Source organism: Zootoca vivipara, chromosome 16 (assembly GCF_965207765.1).
Source record: "Zootoca vivipara chromosome 16, rZooViv2.hap1.1, whole genome shotgun sequence".
NCBI classification, from domain to species: Eukaryota; Metazoa; Chordata; class Lepidosauria; order Squamata; family Lacertidae; genus Zootoca; species Zootoca vivipara.
In genome coordinates, this window is record NC_142599.1 from 1,933,639 (window position 1) to 1,961,264 (window position 27,626).

The window sequence follows — 27,626 nt, forward strand, 5'->3', positions numbered from 1 at the left end:
AAGCTGCAGAAGTCACCTCATGCACAGAAGCTCTAGTGCAGACGCAGCAAAGTTTCCCTCCTCCATTTAAGGCAATCCATGTCAATACTTTTCAAATTGCTTCCTGTCTTTGCAGGGTTTGTTGTTTCATGTTACTTACTTACTTATAAACAAACGAACAAAGAACTGCATATGGACCGTATGCAGTTGTATGTCACGTCGGGCTGCACTTCGTGGTAACTTCCTCTACTTTGCAAAGCTGCCAAAAAAGAGAGGAAATATTCTTGCTTGTGTTATCAGCGGTTTGTGAAAGCTTTTTTTCAGGTAGTTCCTCGTTAGTATAGTGGTAAGTATCCCCGCCTGTCACGCGGGAGACCGGGGTTCGATTCCCCGACGGGGAGGTGCCAGATAATTTTCCTCCCCTCCCCTGCAACATGATAGGAATTATGGGGGTTTGTCATCTTTCTCTAACCAAAAAAGCAGGCTGGCCATAAGTAATATTATAATTACTGTATTGAGTCATGCTTTTCCTCTAATTTTCCATAGGAAGCATTGGCTTGCAAAACAGATTATAAATGCAGGAAAATTGAAAAGTATAATTAAAAAGTATTGCTTAATTTGCAAAGAAAGATAAAAGTACAGTAGTAGATTATGGGGACATGAAATCATAGTGTCTGATCTGTTTGTTTGCAGCTTGGTTTGTTTTAATTTGTGTGTGCGTTTTGTACTTAGTCTTGGGGAATTTATCTGCAATTTTTTTCCAGAGCTATTGTTACTTATTTGCCGCTGGCAAGCCACAAATTTTAAATTTATAATTTTTTGAGCTAGGGAAGGTGCACATGCAGCTCTGGATCTTGGTGCCAGCACTCAGGCCTCAAATATATTTGGAGCTACTGTATTAGGAAGAAAATTGCTGCTAATTAACAGCTTTTAATTATTGTGCAAGAAATTTCTGAAAAATAAGTCATGTCAGACTAATCTGATCTCATTTTTTGACAGAATTACAAGCCTGGTAGATGAAGGGAACACTGTGGATGTAGCCTATCTTGATTTGACAAGGTGCCCCATGATATTCTTGTAAAGAAGCTGGTAAAATGCAGGCTAGACAATGCTACTGTTCAGTGGATTTGTAAATGGCTGACTGACCGAACCCAAAGGGTGCTCATCAATGGCTCCTCTTCATCCTGGAGAGAAGTGACTAGTGGGGTGCCCCAGGGTTCTGTCTTGGGCCCAGTCTTATTCAACATCTTTATCAATGACTTGGATGATGGGCTTGAGGGCATCCTGAGCAAGTTTGCAGACGACACCAAATTGGGAGGGGTGGCTAATACTCCAGAGGACAGGATCACACTTCAAAATGACCTTAACAGATTAGACAACTGGGCCAAAGCAAACAAGATGAATTTTAACAGGGAGAAATGTAAAGTACTACACTGGGGGGGATTAAAGGCACAAATACCAGATGGGTGACACCTGGCTTGAGAGATATGAAAAGGACCTAGGAGTCTTGGTAGAGCACAAACGTGACATGAGTCAACAGTGTGATACAGCAACTAAAAAAGCTAATGCAATTCTGGGCTGCATCAATAAGAGTATAGCATCTAGATCAGGCACCCCCAAACTGTGGCCCTCCAGATGTTTTGGTCTACAACTCCCATGATCTCTAGCTAACAGGACCAGTGGTCGGGGAAGATGGTAATTGTAGTCCAAAACATCTGGAGGGCCGAAGTTTGGAGATGCCTGATCTAGATCAAGGGAAGTAATAGTACCACTGTATTCTGCTCTGGTCAGACCTCACCTGGAGTACTGTATCCAGTTCTGGGCACCACAGTTCAAGAAGGATACTGACAAACTGGAATGTGTCCAGAAGAGGGCAACCCAATTGGTAAAAGGCCTGGAATCGATGCCTTATGAGGAATGGCTTAGGGAGCTGGGCATGTTTAGCCTGGATAAGAGAAGGTTAAGGGGTGATATGATAGCCATGTTAAAATATATAAAAGGATATCATATAGAGGAGGGAGAAAGGTTGTTTTCTGCTGCTCCAGATAAGTGGACACGGAGCAATGGTTTCAAGTTTGCAGATGATCAAGTTTGCAGATGACACCAAATTGGAAGGGATGGCTAATACCCCAGAGGACAGGATCACACTTCAGAATGACCTTAACAGATTAGACAACTGGGCCAAAGCAAACAAGATGAATTTTAACAGAGAGAAATGTAAAGTACTACACTTGGGCAAAAAAAAAATGAAAGGCACAAATACAGGATGGGGAACACCTGGCTTGAGAGCAGTACATGTCAAAAAGGATCTAGGAGTCTTGGTAGACCACAAACTTGACATGAGTCAACAGTGTGATGCAGCAGCTAAAAAAGCCAATGCAATTCTGGGCTGCATCAATAGGAGTATAGCATCTAGATCAAGGGAAGTAATAGTACCACTGTATTCTGCTCTGGTCAGACCTCACCTGGAGTACTGTCCAGTTCTGGGCACCACAGTTCAAGAAAGATACTGACAAGCTGGAACGTGTCCAGAGGAGGGCAACCAAAATGGTCAAAGGCCTGGAAACAATGCCTTATGAGGAACGGCTTAGGGAGCTGGGCATGTTTAGCCTGGAGAAGAAAAGGTTCAGGGGTGATATGATAGCTATGTTAAAATATATAAAAGGATGTCATACAGAGGAGGGAGAAAGGTTGTTTTCTGCTGCTCCAGAGAAGTGGACACGGAGCAATGGTTTCAAACTACAAGAAAGAAGATTCCACCTAAACATTAGGAAGAACTTCCTGACAGTAAGAGCTGTTCGGCAGTGGAATTTGCTGCCAAGGAGTGTGGTGGAGTCTCCTTCTTTGGAGGTCTTTAAGCGGAGGCTTGACGGCCATATATCAGGAATGCTTTGATGGTGTTTCCTGCTTGGCAGGGGGTTGGACTGGATGGCCCTTGTGGTCTCTTCCAACTCTATGATTCTAAATGAAAAAGGTTTCCTGTCCCACGTGTTAATTTGCTTAGCATAACATCACTCATTTCCCCCTGTTGTGAAAGTACTGTGCTGCTTCTGGGATTAATATGGTGGTGGTTAATTAAACTTATTATTTCCCATCTATTCTCCAAGAAGCTCAAGGTGGTGTACATGAAACAATCCTGTGATATGAGGAAGAGTGACAGGTCAAATGTCACACGGTGAGCTTCATGGCAGAGTGAGGAGGATCCCAACCTGGCTCTGGGCACAAGACCCCCAGGGAGTGCTTCCTCACCTGGCAAAGGTGGGGCATCAGACTGAGAATCATCTGAGGTTGAATTCTTTGACACTTTGGCAAAAGTGGAAATTGTAGCACTGCTAGAGCTGTGGACCCTCTTCTGCCTTGAGGCCCTAGCAAATACCCAGCATTACCATCCTCTGTTGCCAGGCCTGTGAACAGTCACTGTCATAGAATTGTAGAGTTGGAAGGGACCCCAGGGGTCATCTAGTCCAACCCCCAGCAATGCAGGAATCTCTGCTAAAGCATCCATGACAGATGGTCATCCAACCTCTGCTTCAAAACCTCCAAGGAATGAAAGTCTACAACTTCTCAAGGGTGTCCGTTCTACTGTCGAACAGCTCTTTCCTGATGTTTAGTCGGAATCTCCTTTCCTGTAATTTGAAGCCATTGGTTCGAGTACTACCCTCTAGAGCAGAAGAAAACAAGCTTGCTCCTTCCTCCACGTGACGGCCCTTAATAATATTTTCCAGGCTAAACATACCCAGCTCCTTCAACTGTTCCTCATAAGGCTTGGTTTCCAGACCCTTGATCGTCTTGGTTGCCCTCCTCTGCACACGTTCCAGCTTGTCAACATCCTTCTTAAATTGTGGTATCCAGAATTGGACACAGGATTCCAGGTATACTCGGTTTACAAACACAATTGGTTCTGGAAGTCTGTACTTAAACTGAAGCATACTTAACCTGAAGCGAACTTTCCCATTGAAAGCAATGGAAAGTGGATTAATCCGTTCCAGACAGGTCCGCGGAGTACTTAAACTGAAAATACTCAAACGGAGGCGTACTTAAACCGAGGTATGACTGTAATAGCATTCACATTTTTTCTTGCTATCTCACACTGTTGACTCATGTTAAGCTTGTGGTCCACCAAGACCCCAGTATCCTTTTCTGCTATTAAGCCAGGTGTCCCCCATCTTATATTTGTGCATCTGGTTATTCCTGCCTAAGTGCAGAACTTTATATTTGTCCCTATTAAAATTCATTTTGTTAGTTTAGGCCCAGGTCTCCAACCAGCTTAAGATCCATGGTAAATTTGCTAGTCTAGGTTCTGTAGTAAGCCTCTTAAAGACATACCCAGCAAACAGTTTTATAGCACAATCCTCTGTCAGAGGCGAGTCTCACTGAGCTCAAAGGGGACTTACTCCTGTGTCAGGCTGCAAACACATCATAGTGAAGTAGTACCACCCGGGTAAAAGCAATTTTTATCAGCCGAAATAGCTCAGTTGGGAGAGCGTTAGACTGAAGATCTAAAGGTCCCTGGTTCGATCCCGGGTTTCGGCAGGCTTTTCCTATTTTTTTTAAAAAAAACCCTCCTTGCCTACCCGGTTGGCATTTTCCTGAGATCAGAAATGTATTGTGCGGCGCAGTGCCTGCCCAAGCAAAAAAAAAGAAAGAAGGAGCTGAATGTTTCAACAGCATGTTTTTCACATTGCATATCATTTCATTTCAGGTTGGCCGGAGCGGGAGCATTAAATCACCCCTCTCACCGCCTTACAATGTTTAAATTAACTAAGGACATTTTCCTATGACGGCGGGGTGAGCAGCCTTAACAGAGAGACTGGTGAGATTTAGATTTTGCAGAGGCTTTGTGAACCCAGCAACTGTCTCATCCTTTCTTCTGCTAGGAACTAAGTGTACGTTTTGTTTGCGTGAATAAATGCAACTATAACGCAGGTTTTGCATTCGCGGCTCCTAAATCGCTCCTAGTGTTTGCAAAACCCTCTGCTTTGCAAACAGGAACTCTCACTGCCAAGGAATGGCACACAGATCGACCTGACTGTAGTGTCAAGTGACGTTTTTCTGAACGCTACATAAAGCTCTTCCTCGTTAGTATAGTGGTAAGTATCCCCGCCTGTCACGCGGGAGACCGGGGTTCAATTCCCCGACGGGGAGGTTCTACTTTTTTCCCCCTTCCCCAACACTTTTCATTACATTTTAAAAATGATTTTTTTGGGGGAGGGAGGGGTGTTCAATATTCTGTGAAATGCATGCTTTCGCCCTTTTTACAGTTAAAATATGCTGTTTGCTGAAATGCGTGCTTTCTTCCCTTGCCTCCATTGCTCAGTCATGAAATGCTACGATTTGCATGCGCGGACACAAAGAAGTGACATGGGCGAGGTGCAAAGGATTGCAAGCAAATCCGTAGCTTGTTTGAATTATTTTCCACAACATGAGCACTGTTTCGGGCACTTTTTGAAAAGGGGTTTTGTCCAGTTAATGGGCTGCACGTTCTGGGCTGCGTTGCAGATGTGTTGTTGCTTCTCTTTAGCGTTGCAAAGCTTGGGCGCCCACAGTGAGCACGTAAACTTGTAATTCGGTTATGTACATTTTATTTCCTCCGCCGCTTTCACCCCCGCCCCTTCATTTTTCGACATAATCTTTTTCCCCACTACCAAATCCTAGGCGCTTTTACGATTATATCATAAATTACAGCTCATGATACTGTATTAAATTATTTTGCTATCCCATTTCGTAGGAAATAAGTTTGCTGCCCAGGGGATGTAGCTCAGTGGTAGAGCGCATGCTTTGCATGTATGAGGCCCCGGGTTCAATCCCCGGCATCTCCATTTTTTCCTTCCTTTCCAGAAAATGCTCTTGATTTCCAGCTTTCGCGAATTTATCTGGAGGAAACAAGTTTGGCAACGTTAATTTGTTTTGATAACTGGACACTAATGAAGCATATTTACAGTGGTGGATTTGTGAGGCTTCTTGCTCTTCCATAAATGTTTTGTATTGATTTTTTTTTTAATGTCAGTTCAGGCACAATACAGAACAGATTGCACTAGCAGACTGCAAACTTCTGAAATGCAAGAAAAAATATGTATTTCTTGAACGCACACCCACCCACCAGCTATTTAAAGCATGCCTGCCGTTTCTGATATTCTTGTCAGTAATCCCTTAGGTAGGAACTTCCAACCAACCAACCAACCAACCACATCTCCTTGGCTGGCAGTTTAAGAAATGCCAGGAGGTTGGGAAGATGATCATTTACAATCAGGTGTGCAAATCTAACTTAATAAGAAGATTGGCATCCATCTGCCTTGAAGTCAAACCACTGGATTAGCAGCGCCAAAATAACTAAGGCACTAATTACATGACCAAAGCAACCCATTATGTAAAGTTGTGACTCCTCTCTCAGTGCCATCATTCAGCACTATGCATGCAGGCCAAACATGCAATGACAAGCAAGTCATTCTGAAGCTACTATAATCTATTTCGGGGGGGGGGGGGTGGCTGGTGGGAGGAACCTCTGTCCCTGCAGACTCCAACTCTCATCTGCCCCAGTCAGCATGGACAGTTGAATAGTGTGCTTCTATAGAAATGTTGTTGTTGTTTAGTCGTTTAGTCGTGTCCGACTCTTCGTGACCCCATGGATATGTAAAATGCTTTAATTAAAAGCTATGTTCAAAAAGTTAAATTTATAAGTATTTATATGATTTTCTATTAAACTAACACATGTAACAGGTTAGAATGCTGAGACCCAAAGATAATAAGAACTAGGTAGCCTGGGTACAAAATAAATAGGTAGGCCAAGACCCCTCTTGCCCCTCCTTAAAATAAGCTCTGTTAGTTTTGATGGCTGGTGGCTGCTATATTCTGGATGCATAGCATTTGCTTTGTGGAGGACCCAGAGATAAATAGTTTGGGCACTGGGACAGTCACCCATACCATAAATTTGAAGAACATTGATATACAAAAGAGAGCAACCATTATGATAAAGCATCTGAAAACCAGGCCTTATGAAGAATGGTTATGAACTTACCATAGGTATTCTTAGCCTGTAGAAGAGAAGTCCGATAGGTGATATGATAGCCATATTCAAATATCAGAAAGGCTGTCACATGGAAGATGGAGCAAGTTTGCATGGATTGTGAACCAACGGATTCAAATAAGAATAAAGGTGATTACTGTATGACTAAACACGAGGAAGAACCTCCTGACAGTAAGACCATTCAACAGTGGAATGGAGTACCTGGGAAGGTAGTGGACTCTCCTTCTTTAGATGTTTTTGGATAGAGGTTGGATGGCCATCTGTCAGGGATTTTTGAGCTGGGATTCCTGCATTGAGGGGGGTTGGACAAGAAGATTCTATGGTTTATCCCAAACAGTCATGGCTTCCCCCAAAGAATCTTGGGAGACTGTAGTTTACCCCTCACAGAGCTATAATTTCCAGCATCATTTAAACTACAGTGCACTTCTCACCATTATTTGGCGAAACAACATGCTTTATGTATGGTGTGGATATGACTGTAGCTAGTGAAGGAGACAAAAGTCTTGAGTTTTTGCAGGTGGACATTTGGGGAAACTGGTGCTGCATGCTCAGACCGAGACCCAAACCTGTATTTGTAAATGAGCAAATGTAAAAAATGTGTTGAGTCTTATGCCACCTTAAACTGTTTGTATGTTTGCTATAACAAGCCAACATGGCTAGAATTTGTCAACAGGAAAACAGTTTCAAAACCAAACATGTGTGTGAAGCTCAGTTAGTCTCAGAAGTATTTTGGGTTTTTTTGTTGCAACTTTGGAAGGTTGCATCTGCTTTTGTTAATATAGCCCTGGCCTCCAGTTCACACAGGCTCCAAAGGAAACCCCCATGAGCTACAAAGAGAACAATACAACCAGTCATGTGAACTTTTCTTTGGCCAGCCCTCAATCCAATCAAACAGCTGTTGCTGGGACTGCTGTTGATCCTGTTTTTCAGCTTTCTGGTGGCTTAGTCAGCTGTTCAGGCAGCTACTTCCTTTCGGGCATAAACAAAAAGTAGGCAAGAGGAAATGGTTTCTGCATGAAAAAGAGGAGGAGTAGATTATGGATCCAGACTCCGTTCTTCATGTCTGAGTCTTACACATGTGCAGCAACATGAAATGGTTGAAATCGGAGCCCCACATTTTCAAGACATAGAAGATCCTTCTAGGATCAGAACAAAGGCCCATCTAGTCCAGCATTCTTCATATACAAAATCGGCCAGGCACAGGAACAGTTTTTCCCCTTGTGCCATTAAATTGTTAAATTTGTAGATGTGTAGCTGAAGGGGAGGTCAATTATGGGTGGGTTTCTTTTCTTATTTGTATTGTGAGTGGAACAGTGTGTGTATGTTTACATTGCAATGTAGCCAAAACAAATTCCAAGTCATAGCTGCCAAGTTTTCCCTTTTTTCGCGAGGAAGCCTATTCAGCATAAGGGAAAATCCCTTTAAAAAAGGGATAACTTGGCAGCTATGTTCCAAGTATGTTGGAAAATGTACTTGGCCAATAATAAATTATTCTATTCTATTTATTCTATTCTGGAGTGGATAAGTCCATTCTGAGGCAAGTGAGGATCCAAAGTAGCCATAATGAGTTGGTGGTAGGATTCAAGACTGTATCACTTGAGACTTTAAAGTTCTCCCATGGGAGAAAAAGAAGAGAACCGAGCATAAAAAAGCTAGCACATCAGGAAGAGAGGGCTGTGCTGAGCCGAATTTCTCACTTTGGTTTAGCCTGGTCTACATGCAGACTTGCTTGTTTTTCCATCTCTCTCAAGTGTAGGTGGGTTATGTTTTAAAAAACCAACACCTGCACCTTCCGTCTGAAAGCTGGTATTGTAAGAGAGTGCCAACGTCTTTCTTAAATATAAGTTCATTTCTGTTAAGCAACTCCCCCCTGCTAAGTGTTGTGCATATATTAAAAGGCAAACCAGGCTCACAGCCTAACACACATTTGCAGAAAGGAAAAAGGAGCTGGGGAGGAGGAGGAAAAGCACTGGAGCAAGTGACAGGTGGATGGATGAGGGCCTTCACTTGGTTTATGGTGGAGACCAGATTTGTCTCAACCTTGCTATGGCTTTCCTGGGGGGAGAGGAGGTGCATGCAGCAGAATACGATATTCATGTGAACCTATATTCACAACTGTGACTGGAGATATGAATTAATTTTGAGAGAGAGAGAGAGAGAGAGAGAGAGAGAGAGAGAGAGAGAGAGACTCCCTCCTTCCTATCTCGCTTTTCTTTGAGGGATGATTGAGATGGTGGAGAGGCACATCCCTTTCCTGTGTCTTTTTTCCTCCACAACAAACCTGCGAGGAAGGTTAGGCTGAGGGCATGGACCTAGTGGGGGGGGGGGCAGGGGGCAGCTGCCCCCCATCAAGTAAAACCATAGAAATGCTCATCTAACTGACCAATCACGTTGGTTCTCTCTCCCCCCCCCCCCGCCAAATCCTGCCTAGACCCATGGCTGAGGGATGAACGATTTGGCCCAACCTTGCCCCTCCAAAAGTGATCAGACAGACTCTTGTGCTTCTGACATTCGGGCATAAATTGATGTATATAGTTTTAATTTTATCAGTGTTTAATTGTGTATGTTTTTTTTTAATGAACTGATTTTTCTATGTTTTTGGCGGTTGTTTTTTTAAATCTGTAAGTTGCCTTGAGTCCCGTCAGGGGAAAAGGACGGTATAAATAAATATGTAATAACAAGAACAATATTGTTATATACAGTATTTATTGCAAACCATTCTAGGCTTGCGAAAAATAATCCAGTCCGGATTTTTGCCTCGGCTCCCTCCTCACACATTGTTTTCTTTTCCCCTCCCCCCCCCAACCGCCAATTACAACTTAACGCAGCTGAGGCAGTTTTATCCTTCCGCGTTCCCAGTTTAAAAAAAAAACACCCGAAAAAGGCGGTGTCACAGCTCCTGACGTCACCTCTGCATTGCTTTTCCCCTTCTCGGCATACAATGACAGAGCGCACGCGCGGGACTGAAAAAATAGTCCTTCTTACGTCGGCTTGTTGGGTGGGTTTTCTTTCTTTTGGCGGAGTGATCTTATTGTTCAGCGAAAAACCTATATAAAAGGAGGTCTCGGGCAGCTGCGCAGTTAGAACAAATCGCCTCTCCTCGCTTTGAACTTGCTGTCTGCTTGGACCGGCTCGAGCTCTGCGGTGAGATATTTTCGTTGGGAAATATAGTTTATTGCCCTCCTTTCTCCTCCGACGCTTGGCTTCTTCGTTAAAGTTCCCTTCAGGCTAGGAGGAAGGCCTGTTTTCAGAAGGGTATTTGGGCTCGTGAGGGATACTTTGGAAAGGCTGAGGGGGCGAAAGCGAAGGTCGGGCGCGCGGGGTTGGTGGGAGGAGAGCGTGGTTTGGCGGGACGGGAAGGGAATCCGGTTTAGTTGGTACTTGAGGGGTCATTAGCCTTTAAGCGAGGGGTTACAATCTATTCCTCGAGTTGCTGTCATTCCGACGTTCGTGTACGAATTGGTCAAAAACCCTAAAGGAGCTGCGGTCCAAAATGGCCGCCTCGAAGAAGAGACGAAAAACAACACGGCGAAGGCCGTCAACGCGTCTGCGCTTGTGACGCATTCAGGCATTGTGACGTCACGTACTGGGGAGTCCGCTAGGGGTGCGCGCGCAGCCCTGTGCTCTTTCTGCCTTGTTGGTCCGAAGGGGGCGGAGCTCGCTGCCTTAGGCAAGCGGAGTTGGTATTGTTTAGTCAGTGGGTTGATGCTGGCTTCTTGTTTTAAGTCAGGGCATCTTTAATGAAGTGAGCCTTTTTCCAAATCTGAATTGTGCTGCTTCTCCCCCCCCCTTTGCAGAGAAAATGCAGATCTTTGTGAAGACCTTGACGGGCAAAACCATCACCTTGGAGGTGGAGCCAAGTGATACCATTGAGAACGTCAAGGCCAAGATTCAGGACAAGGAAGGCATTCCCCCTGACCAGCAGAGGCTGATCTTTGCTGGCAAGCAGCTGGAAGATGGCCGCACCCTGTCTGACTACAACATCCAGAAGGAGTCCACCCTCCATCTTGTGCTGCGCCTGAGGGGAGGCATGCAGATCTTTGTGAAGACCTTGACAGGCAAGACCATCACCTTGGAGGTGGAGCCAAGTGACACCATTGAGAACGTGAAGGCCAAGATTCAGGACAAGGAAGGCATTCCCCCTGACCAGCAGAGGCTGATCTTTGCTGGCAAGCAGCTGGAAGATGGCCGCACCCTGTCTGACTACAACATCCAGAAGGAGTCCACCCTCCATCTTGTGCTGCGCCTGAGGGGAGGCATGCAGATCTTTGTGAAGACCTTGACAGGCAAGACCATCACCTTGGAGGTGGAGCCAAGTGACACCATTGAGAACGTGAAGGCCAAGATTCAGGACAAAGAAGGCATTCCCCCTGACCAGCAGAGGCTGATCTTTGCTGGCAAGCAGCTGGAAGATGGCCGCACCCTGTCTGACTACAACATCCAGAAGGAGTCCACCCTCCATCTTGTGCTGCGCCTGAGGGGAGGCATGCAGATCTTTGTGAAGACCTTGACAGGCAAGACCATCACCTTGGAGGTGGAGCCAAGTGACACCATTGAGAACGTGAAGGCCAAGATTCAGGACAAAGAAGGCATTCCCCCTGACCAGCAGAGGCTGATCTTTGCTGGCAAGCAGCTGGAAGATGGCCGCACCCTGTCTGACTACAACATCCAGAAGGAGTCCACCTTGCACCTGGTTCTACGTTTAAGGGGTGGCATTTAAACTTGCTACTTACAACCACCCAAGTAAACCTCACTGCACTTTGTTTCATTAAAGCTGTTGCATTCCCAAATGTACTTGTTTCATCATTTTAGGTGGTTGGTGTTTTAGCATCAGTATGTGTTAGGGGAGGATGTGCTGAACATTCCGTTGAACAATATATAGCAAATACTTGGCAAGGGGAGGAAATAGTTGTTTGAATATTATGTAGACAAACTTTAACCTACATAATTGCCTTAAGCTAGAAGCTAAGGTAGCCTCAGCAAATGATATTGCTAATCCATACATGCAAGCATCAAGACTCAAAAGGTCAAAGGTGCACTGCTTGGGTGGAGTGTTTTTAATTCAGCCAAACTGGAGAACTGTTAAACGGTAAATTGAAGTTGAGATTCAGTGCTATTGAAGCAGGTAGTGGTTCTTGCCACTTAACAGCTATCCCCTCCTATAGTGGGATTGCAAATAGCTGGTGGAAACTGGGAAGCAATTAGTCAATCTCTTGTTAAATTACAGTTGTGGTTAATTAATCTCTAACCCTGCTTCAGTGGAAGTAGATTGGTAGGTAGCCTTTGGGGAAATGCCCCAAACTTGTGTTTCAGTCTATTTAATAAACATCAGTGATACTAAATAGGTTTTTCCTCCACTTAGCTGAAAGGTTCAGCTCAAGTACCTTAGTTGCAATCTTGAGGCACTAGCTCTCATTCCAGTTGGTAGGTTCTCAGGCCCTTATTTGTCACCTGTGGACTACATATGTCTCTAATCCATATAGCTAACTTCTATGAGCTTTAATAGTGCAGTAAAGTAAGCTAATCCGGGAAAGCTGCTTCATATGCCTGTCGGGGAACTGTGTAAAATGGCTCCAAGGAGGGGCAGAAACGGTGAAAGCTGAATATGGTGCCTTACGATCCAAAGCAAGACCATTTGGGCTTGGAAACAATACCAGGTGAAATGTTAGAAGCTCTCAAGTTGACCAAGTTTTTATTGGTTTGGAGTCTAAGCCACTTGGGTAGCGGGGGGGGGGGGGGGACTATCCAAAGCAAGTTTGCTTACCACTTAAAGTTACACTATTTTCAAATACTTTTTCTTGGATATCTGGGTATACTTGTTATAACACCCTCTGCTGCTTCCTAAATGAGCATACAGGAGTGTCAATATGCAGTAGAGGTCTTGCTATCAGAACTCTGACAAATCATAAGTTACCTATGGTCATTGTAGAATTTTCCTGCAGTTGTCCCTCCCAGGAGAATGCAGGCTACTGATCGTAGCTCTTGCTACAGTCATATTCAGAACTGTAGAGTTGGAAGGGATCCCAGGATCATTCTAGTCCAATGTTGGAATCTGAACTAACTAGATCATACATGACAGGTGGCCATCCAATCTCTGCTTAAAGACCTAGGAGAGAGCCATGTAGGGAGTCTGTTCCAGTGTCAAAACAGTTCTTACTATCAGAAAGTTCTTACTGAAATTTAGTCAGAATCTCCTGCACCACAGACATAAATATTTGATACCTCATGAGCAGTCCAGATTTTGTTCCTGGCCTGAAATACTGAATACAGTATTATCATTTGCCTTGCATTTGTCTCTGTGTGTTTAGGTGCTAACATCTTTCAGGTCAATTCTTATGCTGGAAAATAGCTCTTTGGTAATGTGGGCTGCTGAGCTCTAATATGGTTTGACACTAATCTGCAGTTAAAACCTTTTAACAAGCGTTCTATTGTGTTAAGCATCTGTAGACGGAAGTTTTCATTTCCTTATCTTGCAGCCAGGCTGCTACCACATTCAATGGTGTACAGCTTCATAAAAACACTACAAAGTGGCTTACAACAACAAAACCGGGGGGGGGGGGGGGAGACTTGAAAGGGGATCCTGCTTGGTCCAATGTCTCCCAGGAAGCTGTATGTGGAGGGAGGAATTTGACCCTGGTCTCTGGCCCTATTCTGAGCCCAACACTAATCAGTGGAGGAGTTACTGCACCAATCACTTAAGGTGGCAGCAATGGCCTGCAGAAATGCCAGAAGAGCTCTAGAGATAATGGGTATGTTAGGATCTTTGGCTGTCTGGCCTGTGTTCTTGATTCCTCTGACTTGCAACACAAGGTCACTTGCCAGAAGCCAGCTAAAGTTTAGCAGCTTAAAGTTACTGCTAAGCCCTTTTTTCGAATCCCCGCGACGGGGTGAGCTCCCGTTGCTCGGTCTCAGCTCCTGCCAACCTAGCAGTTTGAAAGCACATCAAAGTGCAAGTAGATAAATAGGTACCGCTCCTAAATGGCGTTTCCATGTGCTGCTCTGGTTCACCAGAAGCAGCTTAGTCATGCTGGCCACATGACCTGGAAGCTGTACGCCGGCTCCCTCGGCCAATAATGCGAGATGAGCGTCGTAACTGGACCTAATGGTCAGGGGTTCCTTTACCTTTAAACCCTTTTTACTGCAAATCTCCCATGAATCTACCAATAGATAATATGGCTGTGATAAGGCTCATTCAAGCTTTATATGTGAATGACAGTATCATGTGAGCTTGAAACCTTTAGACGTAGTCAGTCAAGGGAATGAAATCTTTACCATCAGTAAGGGTGGTAGCTGAGCTAATTTGTGCTATCAAAAGGACCAGTGAAATAATGTGTTGCTTAACAGGCTCAAGGGTAAACTGCATTTAAGAGATAAAAGTGATGATAGCCCCTGGCACATCATAAAAGGTAACCAAGGTGTTGTTGGCTTTGCAAGCTACATCAACATGACCCAGAAAGTTCAGCTGATGTAAAGGAAGCCAATTCCTTGTTGATTATATTAGGAGTTAAGCAAACGCTGTGTTACAGTTGCTCAATTCAAGGTGTTGGTTTTAACTCTAAAGCAGGCATGCTAGGCAAACCTGGCCCTCCAGATTTTTTGGGGCTACAACTCCCATCACCTCTGACCACTGGTCCTGTTAGCTAGGGATGATGGGAGTTGTCCCAAAACATCTGGAGGGCCAAGTTTGCCTATGCCTGCTCTAAAGCCTTTTGTGGTCTGACTAGGATCCAGAGCTAAAGCCCTCCAAATTTAGAAACACTTCATTTGATTCCATTTATAAATACCTTAACAGTGATTTAAAATATACTTTAAAAATGTAATAACATTTTCAAATGTAATAAGGATAACATTTGGATAGCCAATTAAAAGGCTTGTTGAAATTTTATTGTTATTAAATATGTATACTGCCTTTCATTGATAGATCACGACATAAAAATTTACAAAATACATAATAAATAAAAACAAATCAATGCCCCTCCCACAAAGACATTTGAAAGGCCACAGAATGATAAATCAGCTTGGTTACAGATAAATGTTTCCACTAGATACTGAAGATATGTAACCAAGGTGCCAAGTGAGCCTTCCTAGGGAGTGCATTCCACAAACGGGTCTACTGCAGAAAGGGCCCGTTCTTGCGTTGCCACCTTCCAGACCTTTTGTGGATGAGAGGAGGGCCACACAGGATGATCACAGAATCTAGGATGGTTTGTATGGGGATAGGTGGTCCTTGAGGTATTGTCCCGAGCTGCTTAATACTTTGTAGTTCAAAATCAGCACTTTGCATTGGGCATGGAAACTAATTGGCAGCTGGTGAAGTTAGGCTAGGATTGACATTATATGCTCAAACTGTTTTGCCCTAGTAAGCAACCTGGCTGCTGAATTCTGCACCAGCTGAAGTTTCTGAACTGTCTTCACAGGCAGCTCTGCTTAAAATGTGTTGCGGTAATCTAACCCAGGGATCCAGGTGGCGCTGTGGGTTAAACCACAGAGTCTAGGGCTTGCTGATCAGAAGGTCGGCGGTTGGAATCCCTGCAACGGGGTGAGCTCCTGTTGCTCTGTCCCAGCTCCTGCCCACCTAGCAGTTCAAAAGCACATCAAAGTGCAAGTAGATAAACAGGGACTGCTCCGGCAGGAAGGTAAACAGCGTTTCCGTGCGCTGCTCTGGTTTGCCAGAAGCAGCTTTGTCATGCTGGCCACATGACCCGGAAGCTGTCTGTGGACAAACGCCGGCTCCTTCGGCCTATAGAGCGAGATGAGCGCTGCAACCCCAGAGTCAGACACGACTGGACCTGATGGTCAGGGCACCTTTACCCTTTAACCTAGATGTTACCAGAGCATAGACAAGAGAAGTTAGGCTATCTCTGATGGAAGGCTGCCTGAGCCTCGAGCGGCAAAGGATCCAGAATAACTTGTAAGCTGCGTACCCACTCCTTCAGTGGGAGTGTAACCATATCAAGAGCAGGCAACCTCCCATCCAAGCAGTCTAGGGAACCACCCACTAGCAGTGCCTCATTCTTATCTCGATTGAGCTTCAGTTTATTGGGTCTCATCCAATCCAGGCAAGACAACAGTCCAGCATATTCACTGTGTGTCTTGCTGACTATGTACTCTAAAACTCTGGACAACCCTACTCAGTGATTTGGTGCTAAACAACATAAGGGATGAAATCCAATCCTGAGAAACCCCACATGGAAGGCTTCACAGGGCTGAAGAGCACTCGCCAAGCATCACCCTATGGAAATGACCAAGTAGGCCCGCAATGCAGTGCTATCCACCTATAACTTGGGCAGCTGCTCGATTAGGATAGGGCTCACTGGGTGGCGGAGTCTGGCTGCATTTAAGCAGCTGCGGCGGGGATTCTTTACTTTGCTTCCTGCCCGCCCTCCCTCCCTTTAGCCGTTGTTTTGCTTTGACCTTGCTGTGGACTTTGGTTGGTCGCCTTGGTTGCCCAAGGGGCCTGGTAGGAGTTTTTTATCCATTAATAATGATAATAAAAATAATAAATAAATTTTATTTATACCCCGCCCTCCCCAGCCGAGACCGGGCTCAGGGCGGCTAACACCAAATATAAACATTAATTAATATACAGCTTAAAAACAAGATTAAATACAACATTAAAATTAAAATGCAGCCTCATCAGAAAAAGGGGGAGGGGATCAAGTTGATTCCAGGCCAAAGGCCAGGCGGAACACTCTGCCTTACAGGCCCTGCGGAAATAAATCAAATTCCGCAGGGCCCTGGTCTCATGAGACAGAGTGTTCCACCAGGCTGGACCCAATGTTGAAAAGGCCCTGGCTCTGGTTGAGGCTAATCTGACTTCCTTAGGGCCTGGGATCTCTAAGGCGTTGCTATTTATGGACCTTAAGGTCCTCCGCGGGGCATACTGGGAGAGGCGGTCCCGTAGGTACGAGGGTCCTAGGCCGCGAAGAGCAAATTGGCACCGGCCTCTTGGTTTTTTCGCCTACCGCATAGCAATTTGTCACAACTTTTGGTATTGGCGGTTAGGCATTGGATTATTCAATATGCGATGTATCTGTGTTGTGTGTCGGAGGTCAGGTTAAGGCCATCACCTACCGTTAAGGGGATTTGGTGGTCGTGGATCCTGTACGATGCCCTATTGGGGTTAGGGCCATGGCACGACCCCCGGTGACGTCAGAGGAAGCTTCCAGTTGTATTTGCATCAACAAGCTCCTCCCACTGTTCATTAACCTTTAAGTGTCTCCACACCAGTCGAGTGGAGTCACGTGTTGCGTTCCCGTCCAATGCCTAAGCCAATACCACTCACATGCTATATAACCAATAAAGTTGTGTCCTTAATTTGCCCATTAACCTAAAATCACGTGTTCTTGTGTCTTATTTACTTTACGCGGGTGACTGGTCATCAACATGCAACGGGCCCATTTTCCCTGTCTCTCTCAACAGAGGTTAACATACAAGGTGATCAAAGCAGTTTCTGTGCCAAAACACCAATTGAAATGAATCTAGAAATTCAGTTTCCTCCAAGAGTGCTCCAGAACCTTACCCAAGAAGGGGAGACTGTCCATTAGCTACTTAGATTTTCTGAATCCATGGAGGGTTAGGCACTAACAAGACAACAGAGGCAATACTTGCTAGATATGTAATGGGACAGAGTTCCAAAGGGCAGGTTGCTTGCACCCTAGTGGCCCAGTAAGGAAGATGGTACAGTATTGACAGGAGGCCCTCTTCTGTAGAATGCAGCAATTGATGGGGTATGTCTTTTCCTGCATGCAGATGTACAGATGCACAGATACTTCCTCTCTTGTCTATAGTAAACAGTTTTATGCAGTCCATATACAGTCTTCCTATTTTCTCGGGGTGGGGGGAACCACAGCTCTCATACGCACTTTTTCCACATCTCTCTGTCTTAGCTTCTCAAGGCTCAGCTGCTCCTCCCCTGCTGCAATGGCAAAGGGCAGTTTTTGGCTCTAAAAGCAAGCATTCAGGGAGTTGTAGCCCCCTGCCCAGTGAAGTCTGCTCTATTGTAGGGTTGAGGGCTTACCAGATGTGAGGAATCTTTGGCCTTTCAGATGTTGCTGAACTACAACTGGGAAACACTGGCCTGCAAGTGCTCCAGTTGGAGAACAGCCTTTACCAAAGGTGCCATGGGCTTTGAAGAAACTCGACCTCAGGATGCAAGGGAGAAACGTGCTAAGAGGAAGGTACGCTTGGCAAATCCACACCGTGATCAACTCCCACCTGGAAACCAATGTCCCCACTGTGGAAGGACATGTGGATCCAGAATTGGCCCCCACAGTCACTTACGGACCCATTGTTAAAATCGTGTTTATGGAAGACAATCTTACTTGGCTACAAGTGATTGCCAAAGAAGAAGAACTACAACTCCCATCATCCCTGCCAATGACCATGCTTTGCTGAGGCCGATGAGTTGTAGTTTAGTAACACCCTGAGGGCCAAAGGTTCCTCCACACCTGTGCTAGGGGCCCGCAATCAGGAGCAGCTGTGTGTGCTGTGCCTTGCCATCAGAGTCCAAAGTAACATTGAAGGAACTTGCTCTGTTCCATATTAACTTAAAATAATAATAATAGTAAGTTGACTTGTTAGCTGCTTGTTACCTAGAAGCCTACAAGCAGCTTCTGACATATTTAAAAACATAAATGCAGTAATGGACTCAAACAAAAAAACAGCCACCTCATAAAGGCAGCAGTAAGTTTTGGTGGCAGATAAATACCTGACCCTCTAAGTGTCCCTTTTCACCAGGGACAGTCCCAGATTTACAAAAGCCATCCCAGTTTCTGATTTGATCCCGGAATGTCCCATGTTTCCCTATTTCCATTGTAGAAATGTTGGGAGGGTATGATATGCTACTAGTCTACCAAAAACCAGGAGTGGGGGTGGGGAGGTAGGCTTCTATGCAGGCAAACCTCCCTGGGGAGAGCATTCGGCAGACAGGGAGCCACCCTTGAGAAGACCCCCTCCCTCGTAGCCAGCCTCTGAGCTGGGACCTCAAGCAGGGCCTCAGATGAAGGACTAGGTTCTATCTCATAGAAGATACTGGGATCCTTCACCTTAAAGAGCTTCATAAGTCAAAAAAACTGGACTTGGAAGCGGGCGGGCAGCCAGACGCTACAGAACTCCTGTTACATGCTCTGTTTACCACCAATCTGTCTACGTGTTTACAAGGCATGTTACATGCAGGTTTACTGGGTTCGACTGGGGCTTTACACCCAGGTATGTGGGGGCAGACCTGCCACCCTGAAGAAGCCCACTCCTGTGCTTCTTTACTCGGAAGGAAGCGCCTGTTCCAGGGCACTATAGCCTACTCGCCGGAAAGCTCGCGCAGCATGTTTACTCCCGAGGAAGTGCGTCCCACAAGGCGAACCCCCAAGACGCCGAGCAGCCCGCCAGCCAGCCCCGCGGAACTGAGCCGGGCGGGCTTCGTAGACGAGCACCCCTCTTCCCCCCGTCGCGTCGGCGCCTCCCCCTCCGCAGGTCCCCTGAAGCCAAAGCGCCGCCTCCTCCTCACTTTCCGCCTCCAAGGGGCGGCCCTTGCCGGGCTTTCTCAGCGTGAAGGGGCGGTCCCGCAGGGAGGGAGCGGCCTCAATCCGGGACTGTAAATGGGGGCTAGCGAGGCGGCCGCGGCGTCTTCTCCCGACGCAGGAGTGCAGCTGCCGGCCCGTCCCCAGGAGGCACTTTCTCGCCGGCTCCTTCTGCGCTCGCCATGGCACGCTGCCCCCGCTGCTGCACCCCGTTTCGAGCGGCCGTGGGGCTGAGCATCGCCGGCCTCCTGGTACTCGGCTCCGGGGTATTATTGGTCGTCACGCTGCCGGCCATCATGGAGGAGCAGGTGGTCAAGGTAGGGGAGTGCCCCTTCCCGCGGGGTTGGCGAAGTGGGCACGGCGCGCTCCCGCGTGGCTCCTGGCTGGCCGAGCCGGAGGCGCGCGTCGCGCTCTCTGCTGCGTTGGGTCCCGACTTCTTTGGGCTTCGAGCAGACACGCTGAAAGAAGGGGCTGGACACCTGGTCCTCTCGAGGCCAGGGGGTCTCTTTTTCAAAACTACACTAGATGTTCTGGAAGGTGCTGTAAAAAAATGCGAACCGACATCTTGCTTGCCGCTCTGGGCTCATTTGGGAGGAATGGGGGGGGGGGTTTGGACATTTAGTAAACAAACACACCAAACAGACTCTGAGCAGGACTTGGAAGTTGAGTTTGGGTCCATCTTGGTGTCTCTCTCGGAAGAGCTGCAGACGAAAGGCTCCTCTCAGTCGAGGGTTCCAGCAGTGGCTAGTTTCTGGGAAGCCCGTCCGAAATGTGTGACATGGAGGGCTGGCTCTCCCTCGTTGTTTGGCCCTCCTGTATATGGTGCATGGAGACACCCTGCCTCGACAGATGGAGGCTCTTCTAAGGACCTCAGAAGAGACCTGCTAGATCAGTTCAAGAGGTCCTGCTGTCGTGCCTCCTGTTTCCCATGGTGACCAACCAGGTGCTTCTGTTAAATCCTCACTAACAGGGCATGGAAGCAGCTGTCTGCTTTCACTATCGCTCCTCTGCAACTGGTCTTCTTCTGAGGCATACAGACCATGGAGGCTCTCTTCTTGACTACCAAAGAGTCCTTCTGGATCAGAGGAAATATCTGTTCCAACCTCCTGCTTCCCAGTTGGGGCATGAAAGCAACAACCCCCTCCAATTGTTTATCTCTGTCAACTGGCACATCTGAATATGGAGGACCCATTTAACAATTACAGTACCTATGACGCTTGTATATGTATCGTGTCTTCCTCCAAGTGGCTCATGGCAGAATAGGATTCATCTTGTCCACCCTGATCCTTCCTAACATTCCTGCAGGGTAGGTTAGACTCAGAGTGCAGTGATCAGTAGAAAGGTGCCTCACCCAGTGAGGGGCATATTTAAATAGGGATGTGAACCTGGACCTACCGGTAATACTTGGATGGTCATGCCATGCGGGCTGTTTGTCCTGGCTAGTATTTAATTTCTTAGAGACTTATTAGTTGCTTGTCACCTGAAGGTCCCCAAGCAACTTACATTAAATAATAATAATAATAATAATATACAATACATAATAACATGGGGGAATCATATAACTTATTAATTTTTCATATAACATACATGGAGGGAAAAAAAACCCAGCTATATAGTAGTGTACAACATGAAGAATACTCAAAATAATAAAGCAGTACTCTAACCCACTAATTAGCAAATAAACAAAACCTCAACCTCCCCCTAGTCCTAAAATCATTCACATCAAACCAACAATTTCCCCTTTCCAGAAGTCTGGTGTCAAGGCCAGCTGTTGCAAAGCAGTGGTTGGTGGGTCCAGCATCCTCCATGGATGGCCCAGCATCTCTCCTCTCCTTGGGGGGGGGCAGTATCACAGCAGGACTGAAGCTCAGTGCTGGAACATTTCCTTTACAAGCAGGTCTCAGGTAGGGCTGGGAGAAACTCCTGCCTGAAAGAGCTGCTGCCTGCCCGTGTAGACTGCACTAAGCTGTAAGACAGCACATATGGTCCAATGGTCCAATTCAGTATAAGGCAGCTTTTTATGTTTTTATGCTCCTTCTGCCTTCAAAATAGAGTTCCCAACTGGCCTGGGTTGGGGCTGCAGAGGGAACCAGGTGAACAGCATGCACCTGAGGTAGCTTGTTTACCTGTCCTGGGAAGGATGCTGTTGATTGCCCCGATCTTATACATCCTGTGAATTTGAATGGAAATTGGGACAGCATAGTTAATTATCCTAAATGCACATTAGTGACTATGGCTGAGTGTTAAACATTTTAATATTCAGTGTTGCAGTCAGCCTTATTTAAAACGCTCCTAATGACTGCCTCCTCCCCACAAAGGCTAAATGGAGTATGTTTGGTGTTTGTGTCTGTGGGGGAGATTTCTCTTTGGGATCACAGCTCAGGAGGTGTGGTGAACTCTATAAGCAGACCAAGCATATCTCTATCTGTCAGGAGCGAGCCAGCAATAAATCAGAGTAAGTGAAGTTAACTCTTTATTACGGTAGAAGAAACAAGGTCTGCTCAGGGGTGCCAGGCGTAATGAGCACAGCACATCGGATAGGTTTTGCATAACCTGCCCCATGAGGCAGTTGTGGAGACTGAAGGTCCTTGCCTTCCCAAATCATCTCCTTTCCTGGGTCCTTCCCAAGCAATCCCTCTTCATACTTCTTCTGGTTCTGAGAGACAAGTGGGAGGAGGGGAGCTGGTCGCAGCAGGAGGGGAGACCCCCATGCTTCTTCACCAGCCTATCTCTGCCTCTTGGCCACACTCCTCTCCTGCTTCAACTGGACTTCTCTGTGCCGCAGACTCCCCCTGCTCACTAACCCCTGTTGCCTCTTCAGCTTCCAATACCTCCTACTCCCAGTCTGCTCTCTCTTCTCCCGCTGACCACTTATTGTCATCCCACCATCAATCTTTGGCTCTCTGAACCGTCTTCTCAGCCTCCCACCATTCCTTTGCATCCAGCCAGTCCATGACACTTAATCTGAGAGAACTGTTTTAAAAAGATTGCCCCCAATAGGGGAAATTTCCCCCAGACCCATCACAGGAGGGAAGGAATTGAGCTTATTTCCTCATATGCTACAGGCCCAGTGCAAACTGATTCCCCTTGGCACCTAGCAGTATTATTATTTTTTAAGCCTATAGTTATTTAACTGCACATTTTGCATAACCTCTAGTTCAGCTGTATTTGTAATATACTAAAAAAAATGCAATCTGTGCTGCTGGCAAAAGTAGTAGTACAGCTCATGCAACACATTGGCAAAAAATAATCACACAATTATTACCAAAATGATATACATTGTTTATTCATCTTATGAGACAAAGATAAAACCTAACACAACACACAGAAACCTATGAACTACCCAAACTAAAATGAACTTATAACATCTGGTTTCACTACCGTAGGTTTTTCCAAGTGCTTGGCTCTGTTTTTTGTTTCCTTTGTATTTTTAGGTAAGGATTCCAACAAAAGGTAAGTTCAAAAGGTAAGTTTGTTGTTCACAATGACTGATGAAGACAGGGTGCCGGCATTCTGCACCTGTTTCACCCTGGCAGTCCAAGTAATTACAAGACCGCTATACGCCCCATTGGGGACCGTTTACTGGGGCTTGCAGATAGCACACTCCCTAGGTACCTAGTGTGGGTGGGTGTGATTTCTGCCCTGCTCTGTGCACGCAGCTTGGGCATCTTGCACGAAGCAATAAATCATGGGTGCAAGTCAGCATCAGCCTAGGAACATCACCTACCATTGAAATTAAAAGGATCAAATAAGGTGATGCAAATCTGAACAAGTAGAGGGGATGTGGAAAGGGTTCCTTATCTAGAGCACAGTTCAGCCCCAGGTGAAAAAGAGACTATGTGTGCATGTGTGTATCTCTTTATTCCTTTACTGTACCAGGAATTGGGTTGAAGCAAAATGCTGGAGGAAGATCTATAATGAGCATCTAATCTGGTGTAGAATGTTGCAAACTAATTGGGTTGTATGCCAATTGAATGTGTGTTTGTATATTTGCTTTTTAAAGGTCTCTGCACAAAGTATATACCGGTACTTCCTGAATATGATACAATTGTTGTCCTGTGCATGAATAATGAGTTTGAATGTCCTGTTTGCTAGATAATTATAATGTTACTTGTATCGTGCTGTTGATTAGAGTATCCAGACTGCCAAAAATGCCTATCATAAGGTGCTTTGCAGGGCTGTTGTAATTTATCCCTGTTTGATAGATTGAAAGGTGGGAGTGTGTGTGTGTGTGCATTTGCGATTTGAAGCCAAGGCAGAGAGAGGCTAAGCACAGTGCACCAGCTCTCAAATCACCTTGGGGTCCTCAGCTGGTAAGCAACAAGTGCTGTGATTTCAACACTGCTGTGAGGGAGGGAGGGCTAGAATGGATATCTGATGCCCGTCGGAGGCAAGCTAGCAAAGCACCACAGGTGTTGCTCTTTGTGAGCTTCTTCTCACTAAGCTTCTGTTCGTGCTTCCCTCATCATGTTAATATCTGTTCAAAGGAAATCCACCCACTCTGCAAAAGCGTTCATGATCTCTCATTGGCTAATTCAGGAAAGAGCAGGAAGCAGTAACATTTAGGGAAAACATAATTATCCAAAACTTTCAGAATCTTGGCTTTCTGCTGCAGAATTGGGGTCCTCATTTGCAGAAATAGCGCTGAAGATAGATTTTAAAAAATGAGGTCGTGCTTCTGTTCTTCCCCCTGCCGCCTCCATTTTCTGGAAACAGGAAGAGCTCTGTCTCTGGGTGTTTTTCAGTTGATGGTCCAACAAACTTGCACTGCAGAACTGTAAGAAATAAATTGTTGTGTCAGATCACCGAGGCAGAAAACCCACATGCAGGGCACTCCAGGACACTGTTTAGTCTTGTCTGGTGTCAGCTGACAAGTCTTCCTCCTCCTCTCGAGGATTACAAGAGGTTTAAAGGCAGATGGGGACCAGTTGTTGAGCTGAACGATACCCTCTGAAGATGTTATGCAGTTGCAATGTGCAATGACTGTGCGCCACAAAAGAGAAGAAGAGCATTGGGGAAGTTTCCATAAAGACACTTGTGTTGTGCAGTGTTGTTTGGGAAGGGGAGAAATCGTGGTAAAACTTTCTGAGGTAGATTGAACACTCCCCTGTCCTCTTCGAACTTTTATTGTTATATATGTGTGAAGAGCCAATGCCAAAGTTCGTTTTACCTCTCAGACTCATCTTCACTATATATTTGAAGTATCATCACACCACACTAAACAATCATGGCTTCTTCCAAAAATCCTGGGACCTGTAGTTTTTAAAGGGGGTTGCGAGTGTTATCCATCACAGAGCTACAATGTCCAGAGTTCCCTGGGAAGAGGGATTGAGATTGTAGCTCTGGAAGGGGAATAGGGAGCAGGGCTGAAACTAGGCTTTCTGTCACCTGGGCCAAAGACCCAGTTTGGCACTCTTCCCCCCGGGTGCATGTTTGTGTACATACACATGCATGCATACATACATACATACAAGCACACACACACCCCTTGATACATTTATTCGTAAAGGGCATAAAAGTAGGCACTATATCATTTGAATGCAAAGGAATCCTAAGAAGTATTATTACTGTATGAACAAAGGGAATTGTTTGTCAAAAGTAGAACTTCTATGTGCAGTAATTGTCTATCTGGTCAGGTTTTGAATTGGATTTATTTGGTCACAGGATCTGCATTTCCATAAGATCAGCCAAGACCCTCTGGTGTTTCCTTTTAAAATGTTTTTTCCTCTTTGAGGAAAAAACCAACCCTGTAGGTTCTGTGCAAGGAGTTTTGACATGCAGATTTACTCCTGAGTAAGCTTCAACAAGATTCCTTTCAATTTTTGTTGTTGTTTGATTACTCATTTTAGGAAATGATAATTTTCTAGTAATTTTAGGTTCCATGTGAGGTGAAGAAAGAAGATTCCAACTAAACATCAGGAAGAATTTCCTGACATTAAGAGCTGTTCGGGAGATTGTGGACTATCATTCAGTGGATGTTTTTAAGCAGAGGCTGGATGGCCATCTGTCATGGATGCTTTAGCTGAAATTCCTGCATTGCAGAGGGTTGGACTAGACAATCCTTGGGGTCCTTTGCAATGCTACAATTCCACAAAGCAGAGCTGTATTAAATTGTTGATACCACTTTCTGCTGCTGTGAATGGAGCCACTCATCTTATCTAGCATACACTTGAGCTTTGCCTTGGACTGCCACAGGCTGTTCTTGTGTTTTATGGAGGTCTGACTCTGCCACAAGCGTGCGTGATCTCTGGAGAGCAGGGGTGGGTGCCCTGCTGGACTGCAGCTCCCATCACTGGCTGTGTTAGCTCAGGGCTGATGGGAGTTGGAACACAACAATCTCTGCAGGGCCACAATTCCTTGGCATATGAATATGTGTACATTTGCAGCAGGCAATGCAACCCTATGCATCTTTACTGAGAAGTCCCACTGAATTTTTGAGTGGAATGTAATACTCCCAGGTAAATGTACATAAGTTATAAGACTGCAGCTTCATGATAACATTTCATAGAATCAGAGTTGGAAGAGACCACAAGGGCCATCCAGTCCAACCCCCTGCCAAGCAGGAAACACCATCAAAGCATTCCTGACATATGGCCGTCAAGCCTCCGCTTAAAGACCTCCAAAGAAGGAGACTCCACCACACTCCTTGGCAGCAAATTCCACTGCCGAACAGCTCTTACTGTCAGGAAGTTCTTCCTAATGTTTAGGTGGAATCTTCTTTCTTGTAGTTTGAAACCATTGCTCCGTGTCCACTTCTCTGGAGCAGCAGAAAACAACCTTTCTCCCTCCTCTGTATGACATCCTTTTATATATTTTAACATGGCTATCATATCACCCCTGAACCTTTTCTTCTCCAGGCTAAACATGCCCAGCTCCCTAAGCCGTTCCTCATAAGGCATTGTTTCCAGGCCTTTGACCATTTTGGTTGCCCTCCTCTGGACACGTTCCAGCTTGTCAGTATCTTTCTTGAACTGTGGTGCCCAGAACTGGACAGTACTCCAGGTGAGGTCTGACCAGAGCAGAACACAGTGGTACTATTACTTCCCTTGATCTAGATGCTATACTCCTATTGATGCAGCCCAGAATTGCATTGGCTTTTTTAGCTGCTGCATCACACTGTTGACTCATGTCAAGTTTGTGGTCTACCAAGACTCCTAGATCCTTTTTGACATGTACTGCTCTCAAGCCAGGTGTTCCCCATCCTGTATTTGTGCCTTTCATTTTTTTTTTTGCCCAAGTGTAGTACTTTACATTTCTCTCTGTTAAAATTCATCTTGTTTGCTTTGGCCCAGTTGTCTAATCTGTTAAGGTCATTCTGAAGTGTGATCCTGTCCTCTGGGGTATTAGCCATCCCTTCCAATTTGGTGTCATCTGCAAACTTGATCAGGATGCCCTCAAGCCCATCATCCAAGTCGTTTGTAAAGATGTTGAATAAGACTGGGCCCAAGACAGAACCCTGTGGCACCCCACTAGTTACTTCTCTCAAGGATGAAGAGGAGCCCTTTGGGTTTGGTCGTCAGCCAGTTACAAATCCATTGAATGGTAGCATTGCCTAGCCCTCATTTTACCAGCTTCTTTACAAGAATATCATGGGGCACCTTGTCAAATCAAGATAGGCTACATCCACAGTGTTCCCTTCATCTACCAGACTTGTAATTCTGTCAAAAAATGAGATCAGATAAGTCTGACATGACCTATTTTTCAGAAACCCATGCTGACTTTTAGTGATCACAGAGTTTCTTTCTAGGTGCTCACAGACCATTTGCTTAATGATAAGCTCTAGAATCTTTCCTGGTATTGATGTCAGGCTGACTGGGCAGTAATTGTTTGTGTCCTCTCTTTCCCCCTTTTTGAAAATAGGGACAACATTTGCCTTCCTCCAGTCTGCTGGGACTTCGCCTGTTCTCCAGGAATTCTCAAAGATTACTGCCAGTGGTTCGGAAATCACCTCTTGCTTCTATTTCCAAAAAGAGCTTATGCCGTAATGCTTTTCTACATTGTTTGGTACAGAATAATAAATGTGCCCAGCTGTTATAAAGAGAGGAGAGGCCATACACTTACACTGTGTGGTTTACAGAGGTAGACTTTTTACTGTTTTAAATATG

At 45.6% G+C, this 27,626-nt stretch overlaps 2 protein-coding genes and 4 non-coding genes across 10 annotated transcripts in view; all 6 read left to right on the top strand.

Moving 5' to 3' along the window:
• The first annotated feature begins 308 nt into the window (after positions 1-308).
• On the top strand, positions 309-380 carry TRNAD-GUC (transfer RNA aspartic acid (anticodon GUC)). Its single transcript has one exon. It is a non-coding gene; the product is annotated as a tRNA-Asp (tRNA).
• A 4,059-nt stretch (positions 381-4,439) lies between these two features.
• TRNAF-GAA (transfer RNA phenylalanine (anticodon GAA)) lies at positions 4,440-4,512 on the top strand. Its single transcript has one exon. It is a non-coding gene; the product is annotated as a tRNA-Phe (tRNA).
• A 540-nt stretch (positions 4,513-5,052) lies between these two features.
• TRNAD-GUC (transfer RNA aspartic acid (anticodon GUC)) lies at positions 5,053-5,124 on the top strand. The gene has a single exon. It is a non-coding gene; the product is annotated as a tRNA-Asp (tRNA).
• A 602-nt stretch (positions 5,125-5,726) lies between these two features.
• Positions 5,727-5,798, top strand: TRNAA-UGC (transfer RNA alanine (anticodon UGC)). Its single transcript has one exon. It is a non-coding gene; the product is annotated as a tRNA-Ala (tRNA).
• Positions 5,799-10,085: 4,287 nt separating this feature from the next.
• UBB (ubiquitin B) lies at positions 10,086-11,793 on the top strand. Its single transcript, XM_035098737.3, has 2 exons — positions 10,086-10,147; positions 10,801-11,793. The coding sequence occupies exon 2, from the start codon at positions 10,806-10,808 to the stop codon at positions 11,721-11,723; it is 918 nt and encodes a 305-aa protein (XP_034954628.2). The 5' UTR covers positions 10,086-10,147; positions 10,801-10,805; the 3' UTR covers positions 11,724-11,793.
• Positions 11,794-19,578: 7,785 nt separating this feature from the next.
• SCARB1 (scavenger receptor class B member 1) overlaps positions 19,579-27,626 on the top strand; it is a 50,147-nt gene continuing 42,099 nt past the window's right edge. For all 5 annotated transcript variants that reach the window (XM_035097617.3, XM_035097619.3, XM_035097618.3 and 2 more), the window contains exon 1: positions 19,579-19,838. In XM_035097617.3, the coding sequence (XP_034953508.1) occupies positions 19,704-19,838 (135 nt within the window). In that variant the 5' untranslated portion in view covers positions 19,579-19,703. The remainder of the gene's footprint in view (positions 19,839-27,626) is intronic.

Bases quoted from the DNA above. Each gene is read 5' to 3' on its own strand.
- UBB (XM_035098737.3), top strand. From the start codon at position 10,806: ATGCAGATCTTTGTGAAGACCTTGACGGGCAAAACCATCACCTTGGAG.